Genomic DNA, 14,226 nt, shown 5'->3' on the forward strand with positions numbered 1-14,226 from the left:
TCTCACATTAACAAATGAGGAAATGGAGGCCCAGAGAGTGAAGCAAGGTCAAACAGCCAGCTAGCGATAGAGATGGGACCGGGTGCCAGGTCTTCTAGGACTTCCAGTACCGGTCATCTCCCACTGAACCAATAAGGAAAAGCCCATTATCTTCCTCAACTATACTTAAAATCCCAGCCCCAAGTTTGCAATAATCTAATGCAGCCCAACTTCCAGCCTTGGAAGCACTGTGCTCCGTGCAATATTCTGCAATGGTCAGTCCAGTTTGAGAGGAATGTGACTTCCTAGAGCATCTGCTTCAAATACTAATGCAGAGGTCACAAACTTGTGGCTCATTAATGTGTCTTTTTTTCACAATCTTAAAAAAAAAAGGGAATTAGTTATCAATATTTAACATGGATCTTACATAAAAATGTGGATTACTGGTTTCTTCTGGAAATACAAATCTTAATATCTGGTAACGCTGATTACCAGGCGTATGTTTCTGCCTGGCAATGATTGTAGGAGCTGGGCAGAGGTTGCTCCCTTCAGACATGGCATAGGCTCTCCAGTTTGCCCCTCCATATTGGCCAAGCACCAATCACTGTACCACTTCTATTGTTTGTCTTAGACGGAGCCCAGCTTCTATAGTGTTTGAGTTTAACAGAAAAGGACTTTAGAAACAGGAAAGAGCTTTTCCTTATCCTCAAGTTCCCTTTATTATGCCTTCTCTCTTGTTTTACACCCCCAGCTGGACAGAAAACTTCCTTCTGATTTGACCGAGCCTCCTCCATTCCAAAAGAGACCATGAATAAGAACCCTGTTAGCAAGGCCACCTTACCTCTGGGAAACTGGCCATATTCACCAAAATCAGCTGTGGCGACTTCATGGAGATCTGGCCAATCTGGTTTAAAGCAAGCTTCCCATCAGCAGTTACCACGGTGATATGATCAAGGGATCCTAAAAAAAAATTATAGTGTCTTAGAATTCAGAAGGACCTTAGTAGCTCCACGTCTAAGTCCCTATCTAATTCAGATTCTAAATTAAGGAGTCCTTTATCAATGTGGCAAGACCATTCAAGAGGCTTTCACAGGAACAGTAGTGTCATGTGACGGAAAGAGCTTCGACATATTGACAGAACCAGGCTGAAATTCCTTACCAGCAGCCAAGGTGGCCAACTATCCTGGTGTGCCTGGGCCTAATGGGTTTCCTGTGACCCAGGACTTTTAGAGCTAAAACTGGAAAGAGTTGGTCACCCCTGTAGCAACTTTGCCATTTGCTAACCATGAAACGTCAGGCAAGTTACTTAGCTTCTCTATACCTTGGTTTCCAACTCAGTCAAAAAATAACAACCTTACAGGATTAAAGTGAGGATTACGATTAAATCTAAACAACCATATATGTAAACACCAAAAACTAAACATATAAAAGGATATCTCTTATTAACCCTTTAGTTCTTATAACTACTCTGTAGCATTGTATTACTATTGCCACTTTACACAAGAGAAAAATGAGAGTTGGGAGTTTAAATGGGCCAAGATCACCAACCTAACAAAAAACAGTCAAGAGCCAAGCCTCAAATTCAAGTATGCTTAATTCTGATATCAGTCAAGGTTCTTTCTTTCCCTTATACCAGTGGAACTCAAATTTGCCTATGCATCAAAATCACCAGGGACTTTCAGAATTTAGATTTCTTGGCCCCACCCCAGAGATCCCAATTCTATAGGGGCTTGGGAGCCTGTGATTTACGGGGGTGAGGGAGGGGGCTATAATTTTTTTATGATCACCACATGACTCTGACATGCAGCCATGTTTGAAACCATTTCCTTATATCACCCACTTTGATTTTGGTACTTAGATCCTCTTAAGAAAAAACAATCTAACACTAGCTATTAACACTTAACTGTTACACTGGATCTGATCTTCATCCACATCTGAAATCCAGAAAAACCTGAGCAAAATTTTCAGAATCCCAATAAGGCAAGCAAATAAATCCACAGTTACAGATAGAAAAGGGGCATTATTTAAAATCCCTGATTTCCAAATGAACTGACAAACCTCAGAGGGAAGGGGGAGGGAAGAGATAAACCGAAGGACTTATATGCATATATGCATAACCAATGGACACAGACTATAGTCTGGTGAAGGCAGGGGTAGGGCGGGAACAGGGAGGAGGGGGTCAATGGGGGAAATAAAGGAGAAACATGTAATACTTTCAACAATAAAGATACATTTTTTTTTAAATCTCTAATTTCCCATTCAAATGAGAACTAGAGGGAAAAAATCTTACTATTAACAGTAAGAACCACTCATGGGTGCCTCATTCTGAGACACAGAGAGAAAGGAGTTGTGGGGGGAAAGGGGGCTTATAAACAAATGCGGAGTTGTCCCAGCAAACTGCTGTTAGAATAATGCAGTACCACACTATGGCCTAAAGATCTGATTAGAAGTACTCAACCAGATTCATGTCGTCACAAAGAGAAGGTGGTAGATACCACTGGCTTCAATCCAAAAAGCCCAGGGGGTATAATAGTAAAAATTTCCTTGATTCTGAAGACAAATGTCCTGGGTTCCAATATCAACTCTATCACCTCCTGTTTGTGTGACCCTGGGACAATCTCTTCAACCTTCTTGGTGTCTAGTTTCCTGATCTCTAAATGGGACATCAAAATTGTACTTATCTCATAGGGTTGTTATGAGGATTAAATAAGAGTTTACAGAAAACACTTATAATTGGGTCTGGGCATATATAAGTGCCCAATAAATGATAACTATTGCTATTACTTCTTGACTTTCTCCTGTTTTAACCAAACTAACCTATTTACAATTTCTCTAATATAGGCTGTTTTTTCTTGCCTCAAAACCTTTAGCATATGTTTTCCTTCCACTGAGAATGCCCTTGTCTGTTCAGATAACTCCTGCTCATTCTTTAACACTCAGTTATAATAGCTTCTAATCTTAGAAGTCTTATCTGACCTCCTAAACTGGATTACAACCCCCCTTATGAGCTCCCAAACATCCCATCCAAATTTCTATAATAATGATAACCAATATTTGCTGAACACTTCCTATGAGCATGACATTGTGTTAAATGCTTCTATAATTTATTTGCTTTCATTATCACAATAACCCTGAGATAGCCCCACCATTTCACAGATGAGGAAATGGAGGCACAGAGAGTAACTTGCTCAAGGTCACTAGAGCTCTTAATAATGGAGCTTGAATTTAAATGCAGGTCTGACCAACTCCAAAGCTAAGGTCTTCATAAATCTGCTTTACTATGATTTAACACATATGATTATGATTTTGGTTTATGTCTGTCCTTTCACAACAGGGCTCTAGGAAGGTGGGGAGGATGCCTTTTCTCTATCTACAGCACCTATTAATCAGCACAAAATAAGTGCTCAGTAATGCTTTGATGAATACATGGATGGATGAAAGAGGGCAAGAATGGACAAATGAATAAACCTGTATCTTAGACAACTATTAAAAACAATCAACTATCTTGGAGATAGAAGCTGTTGGTAGACAGATGGAGGTGTAAGAAGAAAAGTGCCTGCTGGTTCAGATAGTAATGAAAGATGATATGGAAGAATCTAGCCGAAAAGAGACTGGCTATATTCAGTCTGTTTCACCCAGTTTCTTCATGGTCCCCAGTTTTACATAGAACATTACACAAACATAACCCTAAAGAGAAAGAAGCAAAGAGGAAATACCAACGGGAGGCCTTCTGCAAATGGATCTTAATTCAGCCTTCCTAGTTTGCCTAAGATCCAACATGGGCTTCCCAGTATGCAACGTGGTGTTCCCGCTCCCTAAATCCATATCGACTTAATGCATCAAATCCTTTCCCTCAATCTGTCCCCAGTGAGAATCTCCCTCAGCCTCATTTCTGCCCCTCATTTTCTCAGAGGTTAACTTTTAACAAATTACACTTCCAACCTCTTTCTAGGCCCATCATCTTTTTAAGTTCAACAAGAGTGGAGCTTGCTGGCTGATTTTAAGTATCACATTTCTCCCTGAGCTCCTCTCAAACTACTCTCTGGTTTCGGCTGCAGAATGTTAACAGGCCAGAAAGCACAGGGGAGACAAAGCACTTTATCAGTTTCATACCTAAAATAATAAGCAAGTTTAAAATAAACAGTTGGGAGAGATTGAATGGCACGCTCTACTGTCAGCAAAAGCAGAAATGCCCCAGTATAAAAGTTGACAAATGATGGAATGGTCTTCTGGTTTCACACTGAAATCTTGTCTCTGAACTCAGTATGTTTCTGCTGCTGTTTGTAAACGGAGCGGTATATTTTTCACTTGGTTTTATTAAGAAAAAATTCATGAAAAATTTTCTAGTTTCCTTACAAACTCTCCACATGAAGATGTGAGTGGGAATAGTCCAAGCTCCCACAGATACCTTCAGAGGGGGTCCCAGGCTTGACTCTAGGATGATGACAATTTCCAAAAGGCCAATTTAACAGCAATTGGATTTTTCCTGACTGCCTGCACCATTAGCTGACAACTCACTTCTTCCATCACATCTGCAAACAGTTCTCCTAGACAGTTCTGACATTTCCCACTTAGAAAAGCCACTTTCAGGAAGTTATTAACCCAAACGTAATCTTCCTGGTCAAGCTCAGGGGTACAGAAATGCCTCAGGTGGGCAGGTTTGCAGCCAGTTGGTTCCCAGTAAGAAACAGGAATGGCCAAATAGGACAAACTGGAAAAAATCAGACCAAAGATGTCAGTTACTATGAAACTAACTCCCCAGAAGTATATATAGTGTGTATTACAGTCATAATAAAACCCAGTTTTTGAGAGTATAATTCCAGGAGAGCAAAGAGCATGCCTGTTTGTGTTCACCATTGTGTATAAATACAATGCCTAGTTCATAGTAGGCAAAAATTTGCTGAATGGGTAAACAAATGTTAACTGTGCCAGTCACTGCGCCAGAACCATTACATATGTTGCCTCACTTATTTTAGTACCTATTCCAAAGCTGTAAGGTAGGAATTAGACAACAAAACTGAGGACCAGAAAAGTATAGTAACTGCCCATGGTTGCCAGTTATTAAGTGTCAAAGCTGGAACTAAAACGCTGCTCTGCCACAGCCATGATCTTTCCCCTATGCCCCTCTTCAAAATACTGGTTCAGACACCAACCTGGTGAGGTCCTTATATTGACAGTCTTATTGAAATTATCCTTGAGTGCTTCCATCACAGACTTCATTTCTTCTTCCACCTCTTCCAAGCTGATGATATCCTCAACCAAGGCAGTGTTAAGATTCACTCTGGTTTGGGACTGTCCTTTCCCTTTGGCTAGAATGTCAACATTCAGTGAATAAAAGAACAGCAGACAATAAACAGAGACAATAAACAATCAGTGAATAAGTGCCTAGTATGTGCAGGGCAAAATTCCAAGTGCTGGAAAATTATAGAACATTATCACTGCCCTATAAAAAGCCTACATTTATTGAGTGTCTACTAGAGACCCAGCATGGTACTAAAAACACTTTCTCAGATACTAGTGAAGGCACAGACTTTATACAGAGATACTCCAGGTGAAAATCCCGACTATGATGCAAACTAGCCTTACGTCTTTGGGCGCGCTACTTTACTTTTCTGAGTGCTAGGTTCCTTACCTATAAAACAAGGATATAATTTATATTACTAGGCTGCCACGTGGATATAAATTAAGTAATTCAATTACCTAAAAGAGCACTATCCACATGGCAGACACTCCATAAGTGAACTAATTCCTTGTTTTTCATAAAAATAAACAGAAGATGATAAAGGTAAAATGACTTGCCTAATGTCACAAGGTCATAAAAGAATAAAATCAAGATTTAGTCCCAGATCTTCCTAATTTTAAACCCATGAACTTTTCACTAGGCTGCCTCTATAAAGTCTAATTGGAGATACAGAAAATATATTAATTAATTTTAAAATAAATACTAAGACAAGGATATGTAAAGTATCTGATGGCTGGTACAGGCAAACAGAGCAACCGTAGTTCGGAAACATTCACCACCACCAATGGTAGTGACAGTGGCTTATATTTTAGAAAATCAACAGCACTGGGAGCTAAATAAAGTTCTGTTTTATGTCTAAATCATCATGGCAATTTTTCACATACATTCTGTAATGTGTATACACACAGATCACTTCAGTGAGTAACACAAATATCCTTGCATTTCTTTATGGAGGGTGAGGGAAGGACAGTGAGTTAGATCCTGTGCTGTTTGTATAGCATATTATAATTTGCAATTCGAGTTCAAGCACATTCTTCTAGTAGATATTCAAAGCAGTTCGGATGTAGAAAGAATACAGATTATTATTGTACCGACTGCACAGATGAAAAATCTGAGGTACAGGCCATTTAAATGTTTTCCCCAAAGTAACTAACCAGTAACCAGCAAGTGATTTTCTTTTAAAACATTTACTTGCCTATGTCACCATCATGCTTAAAACTTCATTGCTCTTAACAGGCTAATGACACAATTTCAGAATCAATGAAAGATGTAAATCTTGAGATTCAGAAACACAAATTCCAAACAGAATAGCAAAAATAAATTCATACCCAGACTCTTGTGAATGCAGAAAACTAAAGACAAAGAGATCTTAGAAACAACCAAGAAAAAAGACAAATTATCCATAAAGGTTCAAAGTTTAGAACAATAGTATACTTTCCAAGAGCAGCAATATAAGCCAGAAACAATGGAAATAATTTTTTCAATTTAAAAGTTTTTAAACCAAGCATTCATGTTAAAAATGTACAGGTAAGGAACCTGATACAAAACACACAATAATGTAAAAAGCTAAGCAGATTCTTGTGACACATACAATCAATAAAGGATTACCATTCCTAGTATAAAAAGAAACTAATAAAACTAAAAGTCAAACCAACTTTTTAAAGAGGCAATCAAAGACAGAAACTCAAGAGCCAATTAAATAAGGAGATGCTGCTCACATGCTGTAGCTGATGTGCAGCTATTGAAAGACTACAATGCCGTGGGCATCAGGAGCCCCCAGCTTCCTGTCACTAACTAGATATGACCATGGGCACATGTTTCACATACATACCTCACATTTCCTCATTTGCACAATGGTGAGATCTATGCATTACTAGATAATTATAAGAATTCTTCACTAGGAAATTATAATTCCTCCAGTGGATAACTATAAGGATTAAATTATTAAATGTAAGTAAATTTTTACAAATTTTAATACAACATGTAAATCAAAAGTTATTACTGTTGTCACCATTAACAGACTATATGTCTTCTATGCATTAATAATCTTTCAGTAACTTGTTCATTTCCCTATTAACAGAAAAGAGAAGGTCAGCATGAAACCATAAAGGGAAAGTCAATGGAAAAAATACTCAGCAGCGTATTTCTAGCACTGTCCTTGGGAGCAGACTCCCTGACCCACCACTGCAAAGAGCAGGTCTGCTTGACAATTTTCTGTCATTTATTCAACAAAAAATTCTGGTACATATTACGTCAGGCCCTATTAGATGCTATAACCAAGAAAAACATAGGCCCTACCCTCAATGGGTCCAGCATGGAAGACATATAACAAACAATAATCAAACCCACAATGAATTAACTAATTAATGAGTGCTGTGCTAAGTACATCAAAGGTAAAATAACAGTGCGCACAAGTGCATGTAACAAGGGACCTGACCCAGTCTAAGAGGTCAGGGAAGGCTTCCCTGAGGAAGCGACATTTAAGCTGAGATCTGGGGTATATCAAAGTCTCATTCTTGGATGACACAAACCATTAAGATCATCCATCTAAATCCATAGCTCTAATACCCCTTACCCAACAACCTTCTGGTTTTAATTTTACTTCCAACACAGATCTTACTATAAGGAGAAAATATGTTGATCCCTGCCTCAAGCATTCTGGTGTGCTTGGCACTTAATACCTTTAATTCTAAATTTAAAGAAAGAAATTAGGCATTTCTGAGCCATGGTAACACATGAGGCAATATGGTAATGAGAAAAAAGACCCTAGGTTCTCTATTACTGTGACTTTTTTTTTTAATCCTCACCCGAGGATACTTTTTCATTCTTTGTCCAGATAGAGCAGGAGGGAGAGAGAGAGAGAGAAACATCGACGTGAAAGGGACACATCGAGTGGCTGCCACCCGCACGACCAACCAGGGCCGGGGACAAACTGCAACTGAGGTACATGCCCCTAGCGGGAACCGAACCCGGGTCTCTCTGGACTGCAGGCCGACGCTCTAACCGCTGAGCCAAACCGGCCAGGGCATTACTGTGACTTTTTAAGCTAATCAGTTGTACTGTCTGAGAAACCATTTCTTCATGTGACAAGGGGAGAAATTCAGTTCATCTCTGATATCCTTCCAGCTATGATCATTCAAGGGCTAACTATAAGAAAGGGGTGAGGAGGTCACATGTCTCTACCTTTGGCTTTCTTGGTAGCAAAATGACGGGTTGGTGCAGCTGGGTAGGCCACGTATTGCCCGTAGTCATTTTGTCTTTCACTCACTGTCTTCAGCATAACTTCGGAAACAGGTCTGGTCAAGGCTGCAAGAGAGTTGCAAAAGGCAGGGTGGGCCAAGCGGAAGCACCTTAAACCCAAGGCCATGACTGAAGACAGTCCGTGTGAACACCTACTAAAAAGAATAAGACAAAAAGGAGATCTAAATAAAACGACTCTATTACAACTTCAGAAAATAATTTGTATTAATTATCAAACAATTCCTATAAACTGAGCTGTGTGCTAGGCAATTTAAATACATTATCTCTAATCCTCCTCCCAACAGCCTCCAAGGAAATATGATTAGCCCCATTTTTCAGGACAAAGAAACTGAGACTCAGATTTTAAGTAACTGGCCTAGTCTGCAGGACTCCAAATCACCATGCTCATTCCACCTCACCAAATGCTTCTTAGTACACAAGGAACACAGAGCTAAGCAAATGACGCTAATTAAATCCTTATAGGAGAAAAGGCCCAAAATCTTGATAAAGTTATGCTATAAAAAGGGAGAGCAGAGCACTGGAAGAATATTTTAAATAAGAAAACCATTTCAACAGGCATAAAATGACTGGAAAATTCACACGACGGCATTTAATTAAAATTTTCTTTGGTTCCTTATGCACTGATTACCAATTAGATGTACTTTGAGTCTGAAGCATGGTTGAGGTTTGAGGTCTTCCATGTTATAGAACTAAAACTCTGGAAAATGCTACCCTTCTCTGTGCAAACACAAGTTACGCATTATACATCTGAGGTCTTCGACTAGAGAACCATGCTAGAGCCTACAGCCACCCCTGGGATAGAACACAGTCCTAGTTAACTAACAAATGTGCCTCTGCCAAGAATCTGGCTATTACTCAACTAAAAATTAAGAACAATTAGCCTCAAATACCTGGAAAATCTCTGAAAATCAGTCTCTCATAAATATATATATATATATATATATATATACACACACACACACACACACACACACACATATACATATATATATTTATTTTTTATTTTTTTTAAATCCTCACCCAAGAATGTTTTTCCATTTATATTCAGATAGAGTGGGAGGGAGGGAGAGAGAGAGAAACATCGATGTGAAGGAGACAAATAGACTGGTTGCCTCCCTCACAACCCCGACCAGGGCCAGGGACGAACTGCAACCGAGGTACCTGACATTGACTGGAATCAAACCCGCTGCTCATTGGTCCTTGAGCCACTACTCTAACCGCTGAGCCAAACTGGTCAGGGCCAGTCTCATACTTTATTAAAACAACAAAAAAATCCCATTCTACAATTTTGATTCAGTACAACAGATTGAATTAAGACCATGGGCTTAGCAGCCAAGAAGACTTTGCAGCCGGCTCCATCACTAACTGAACATCTCTGCATCTTGATTTCCTCAAAACTGTCCAATGGGGATAATTAGTTGTTTCTTAGAGTTGGGAAGAATAAATGAATGTGTACAGATAAAACACTTGGCCCGGTGGCTAAGAGACAACCAGAATCCCCCAAAGGGGTATTTATTGACAGCTTTGACACTCTTCTTTTCAAAGACTTCAATGACAGGGTCAGACACAATTAAAAAATCTTGCAAGTCACTACTGATGTACAGGTAGCCCAGAGTCAGTCAGATCTGGATGCAAATTTCAACTTTGGGCAATTCACTCCATTTTTCTGGGCATCACTTTCCTCATCTGTAAAATGAGAAAAGTATCCTGATCTTAAAATGAGATGGTGAATACATGTAAAACACCTAGCACAGTGCCAGGAGCATAGCACCTGCTTAATAAAAGCTATCAGTATCATTTTTTGTATTTTTAAGAGCAAACGAGTAGCAGAAAGGCAAATAATTTCTCCTTTTAATAGCAAAGAATGCTAGATGTCAGTGATCAGTGAATGAAGTCAGTAAAAACAGATTTGGATAAATAAAATAAATAAATAGGTTTTCCTTTTCTTCTTTAATTATTATCAATTGGTACTATTAATTGAGATTGGACCTGGGCTGCTTGCTTTATCCACATTATTTCATTTAATCCTCTTAATAAAGCCACAAAAAAAGTACAATAATCTCCATTTTACAGGTTTAGAAACTGAGGCTCAAAGACATTGTCACTGTCCAAGGGCATGGAGCTAACAGCTCTGCCCTATTTAAGCAAAAGTGTTCACAAAAGTTTGGCTCTAAGTGAGGTTACTATATCTAGGTTTCTGCCTAATATGGCCAATGCCTAACCCACATTTATATCCAAATATGGCTGTATAATAATGTGATTTTTGTTTTTTTAATCTACAGGGTCTCAATCTTGCTGTTCCATTTAAGACAGGTTTCCTGGTGTTCCTGTTGCAGGTCATAATACCAAATCAGAAAGCAACAGGAAATCAAAATGGGTTAGAAATAAACAACCTTTGCCAGAAAACGTAGCACCCAAAAGCAGATCCAGTACACGTGAACCGGAAGCCAGCTCTATAAATAAACCACATTGCTGAAATGCTTAAGGCGTAGATTTTAATTGCATAGAAGTCAGGAAATTTCAAAGTGGAAGTTCAATAAAAGCAGTCCCTTGGACCCTTTACCTTAAGGACATACATATTAACACTCAGTTCAGCACAGATGAAGTCAAAGAAAAGAACTGTTACAGGAGCCCAAGTATTATTCAACAAAATTAACCTATACTCAGAAAAAAAAACATGGCAGGAAGCATCTGGGCTTTGGATGCAGTCTTGAACTGGAATCTCAGTTTCCCCATTTATTAGCTATGTGACCTTGGGTAGATCATTTAACCTTTTTGAGCTAGTTTCCACTGCATCTTCATCATGGTGATATTAATGAGCCTCTAAAAAGATAAATGTAACAATAATATGAAACAATAGCTAGACCTGGAGGGTTTGGCTCAGCAGTTAGAGCATCGGCCCCCGGACTAGAGAGGCCCATGTTCAGTTCCCGCTAAAGGGACGTACCTCAGTTGCAGTTTGTCCCTGGCCCCTGATTGGGGTCGTGTGGTGGCAACCACTCGATGTGTCTCTCTCATGTTGATGTTTCTCTCTCTCTTCCTCCCTGTCTCTCTCCTGCTCTATCTGAAGATAAATGCAAAAATGTCCTCGGGTGAGAATTAAAAAAAAAAAGAAACAATAACTAATACTTTAGTGATAACTATGTGCCAGAAACAATTATATGTGTTGTACTGCATACATTAATTCATTTGAGCCTTATAACCTTGAGAGGTAATACTAATATCCATTTTATGGATGAAGAGACAGATGTACATATAAATAACTTGCCCATGATTTTATTTCAGGCAGTCTAGCTCCTGAGTCTGTGCTCTTAACCACTACACTATACTGTGTACATAAAACACTCAGTACAATTATTGGCATTATTATTCAAACTGTTAAGATATTTTTAAAATCTACTTGAAGCACATATTATTTTTCCAAAGTGGAGGTTCTCAAAACTTGAATTTTCTATTTTTCATAGAAGGTACATTTTAATTTTGGAAAGAACTATATGAGGAACACAAAGTTTGGCTTATCCGTTGTCTCAACAACTCCTCCCAATCCAGCAGTATATCAGCTTAAAATGTGTACATTTTTATAAATGTGGGTGTGTACACACACAGGCCCTTGATATATATAAAATATTTTCACAGTGTGGACAAAAAAGGGATTCTACATAAAATAACCTCACAGGGTAATTGAATCATAAATTCCCAACTGGACAGGCCATGGTGTATAGTCACACTCCAGAAATATAATCTCTTTAGTAAAAGGTTTATCTTTGCCTTAACAAACCCTGTCCATTGCTTCTGTGCTTCTAGGTTAACACACCTTTGACATGCCTCTTTTTCAAAGTAACCACTCTCAAGGGAGCACATCTTTTAAATATAACTGTAATCCAACCCCTGCCTTGCTTTCTTCCACCCTAATGTTATCTTTGTTCCCTCCTTAATTCCAAATGCGTAGGGAAGCTTGCTTTCCGGCAACTGTTCTCAGTTTTGTCTCAAACAGACTCATAAAAATTCTCTACAGGTTTGGATATTTTTTATGTGAACATGGATTATGTGATTCCTACGATAACCAGAATCATGATTCCAATCGACATTTTACAAATAAGCAAGCTGATCCATTTCCTTGAATACTCCTCCTGCTCCAGGGTCTTTAAACATACTGTTGAGTCTGCTTAGAATAATCTTCCCCCACCTCTTTAATGAACTACCTCCCATTTTCCTTTCAGATCTCAACTTAAGCATCACTTCCTCAGAGGACTGCCTTCCTTGGCCATCTTCACCAGCCCCAATAGGTCAAATGTCTTGTTACTTTCATAGCACCCTAATCTTTATAGCACTTACTTTAACAATATCAGCTAATATTTGAGTAGTTATTTGATCACTAATTCCCTCCATGAGACTATAAGCATTACAAGGACTGACCTATGCTGTCTTGCTCATTGCTGTATCCCCAGTGTCTAGCATAGTTCCTGAACACAGAAGACACTGAATAAATGAGATGGATACATCAATGAAAGTCTAGAAAAATTAAGTCCATGACCAAGGTAACAATGCTGGCACCAAAATTGGAATCTAAGCCTCAGACTGTTGCTCCTGAGCTCTACTTCCCAACACTGCTTCAATTACCTTCTGGTTTGCCAAATTTTCATTTAAAGATAGTAAGGCATGTCTTTCTCTAAATTCAGGGCCATGTAAAGTTATTTATAGTATATGATTATATACCAAATCATGTCCCTGGCACAACCAAAGGAGGGATGAAACACTTTAATAGGTGGAAAAGAGCTTTTGCCTAAGAGGTCTGGATTCCTATATTCCTACCTCATCACTCCCTGCCAACCATCTTTAGATTCATAACCACCTTGTCTCCAAATAGCATTTGTGGCAGCTTTACTACTGACTCATGGCTTGTATCAAGTCATTTCTTCTACCTAGGTTTTGTTTCAAGAGGCAGGCCAGGTTTTCATTCTTTCCGATTATAAAACTCTCCAAGATTCTGAGAAATGCAATAGGATGTGGTGAATGGAAAAAAGGCACCAAACCTGGAAAAGAGTCTTGGTTCCATCACGTACTAGAAATGTGACCTTAGACAGGTCAAAGTCTCTGGACCTCAATCTCATCTGTAAAATGGAGGTGACAATACCATTTGTCGAGCAAATGAGATAAGGGCTGTAGAAGCACTTTGTAAACAGAGAAAGGCTACTCAGAGGACAACAGTTTTGCCACTGGACAGCACAGAGTCGGGGTTAAAAGCTGAGGCTTTGGAATTTATCCGCCAGGAACCACTAGTCACGTGACCCTGGTCAAGTTCTTTCTCTGAGCTTCCGTTTCTTCATTGCGGGAATAATATCTCTAGACGTGGTGCTGGTCTGAAAATTAATGTTTCTGCTAGGTGGTAGCCTACTAAACAGCAGCTACCATTAATAAGCGACCCTCTCATACACATCAAATCCTCGAAGTTCCTAGCTGATGACACGTGTGCCGTCCCCAACCCGTGACACCCACTCTGATGCTACAGGTCCCGCCCCCAGCCATAAAGGTCAAGCCGGACTCGAATGGGACTTGTCGGGGGGCCATGGTCGGGCCCCCTACAGTCCCTAAGACGTCCTTGAGTAGAGGTCTCGGCACCTGCACCCCGCGAGCGCCTCCAGGCATTGCCGAGACCACTCACCAGGTATCACCCAGGGTATTAAGAAAAGCCTCTTGCGACGGCGGCGACGGCAGCGGCGCTGGCGTCGTGACGTCACGGGGCG

The 14,226-nt window shown here is 39.6% G+C and overlaps 1 protein-coding gene across 4 annotated transcripts in view; it reads right to left on the reverse strand.

The window, feature by feature from the left end:
- The window catches only part of MRRF (mitochondrial ribosome recycling factor), a 51,594-nt gene extending 37,415 nt beyond the window's left edge, over positions 1-14,179 (reverse strand). The window contains exons 1-4 of one of the 4 annotated variants that reach the window (XM_036262077.1): positions 8,405-8,515; positions 7,053-7,148; positions 5,133-5,288; positions 821-939 (exon numbers count right to left, since the gene is read on the reverse strand). In XM_036262077.1, the coding sequence (XP_036117970.1) occupies positions 821-939; positions 5,133-5,199 (186 nt within the window). In that variant the 5' untranslated portion in view covers positions 5,200-5,288; positions 7,053-7,148; positions 8,405-8,515. Of the gene's footprint in view, positions 1-820; positions 940-5,132; positions 5,289-7,052; positions 7,149-8,404; positions 8,617-14,144 lie in introns of those variants that run through there. The other 3 variants (XM_036262073.1, XM_036262075.1, XM_036262074.1) reach the window with 3 other exon arrangements.
- Between the last annotated feature and the right edge of the window lie 47 nt (positions 14,180-14,226).

This window comes from Molossus molossus, unplaced genomic scaffold (assembly GCF_014108415.1).
Source record: "Molossus molossus isolate mMolMol1 unplaced genomic scaffold, mMolMol1.p scaffold_m16_p_14, whole genome shotgun sequence".
NCBI lineage: Eukaryota > Metazoa > Chordata > Mammalia > Chiroptera > Molossidae > Molossus > Molossus molossus.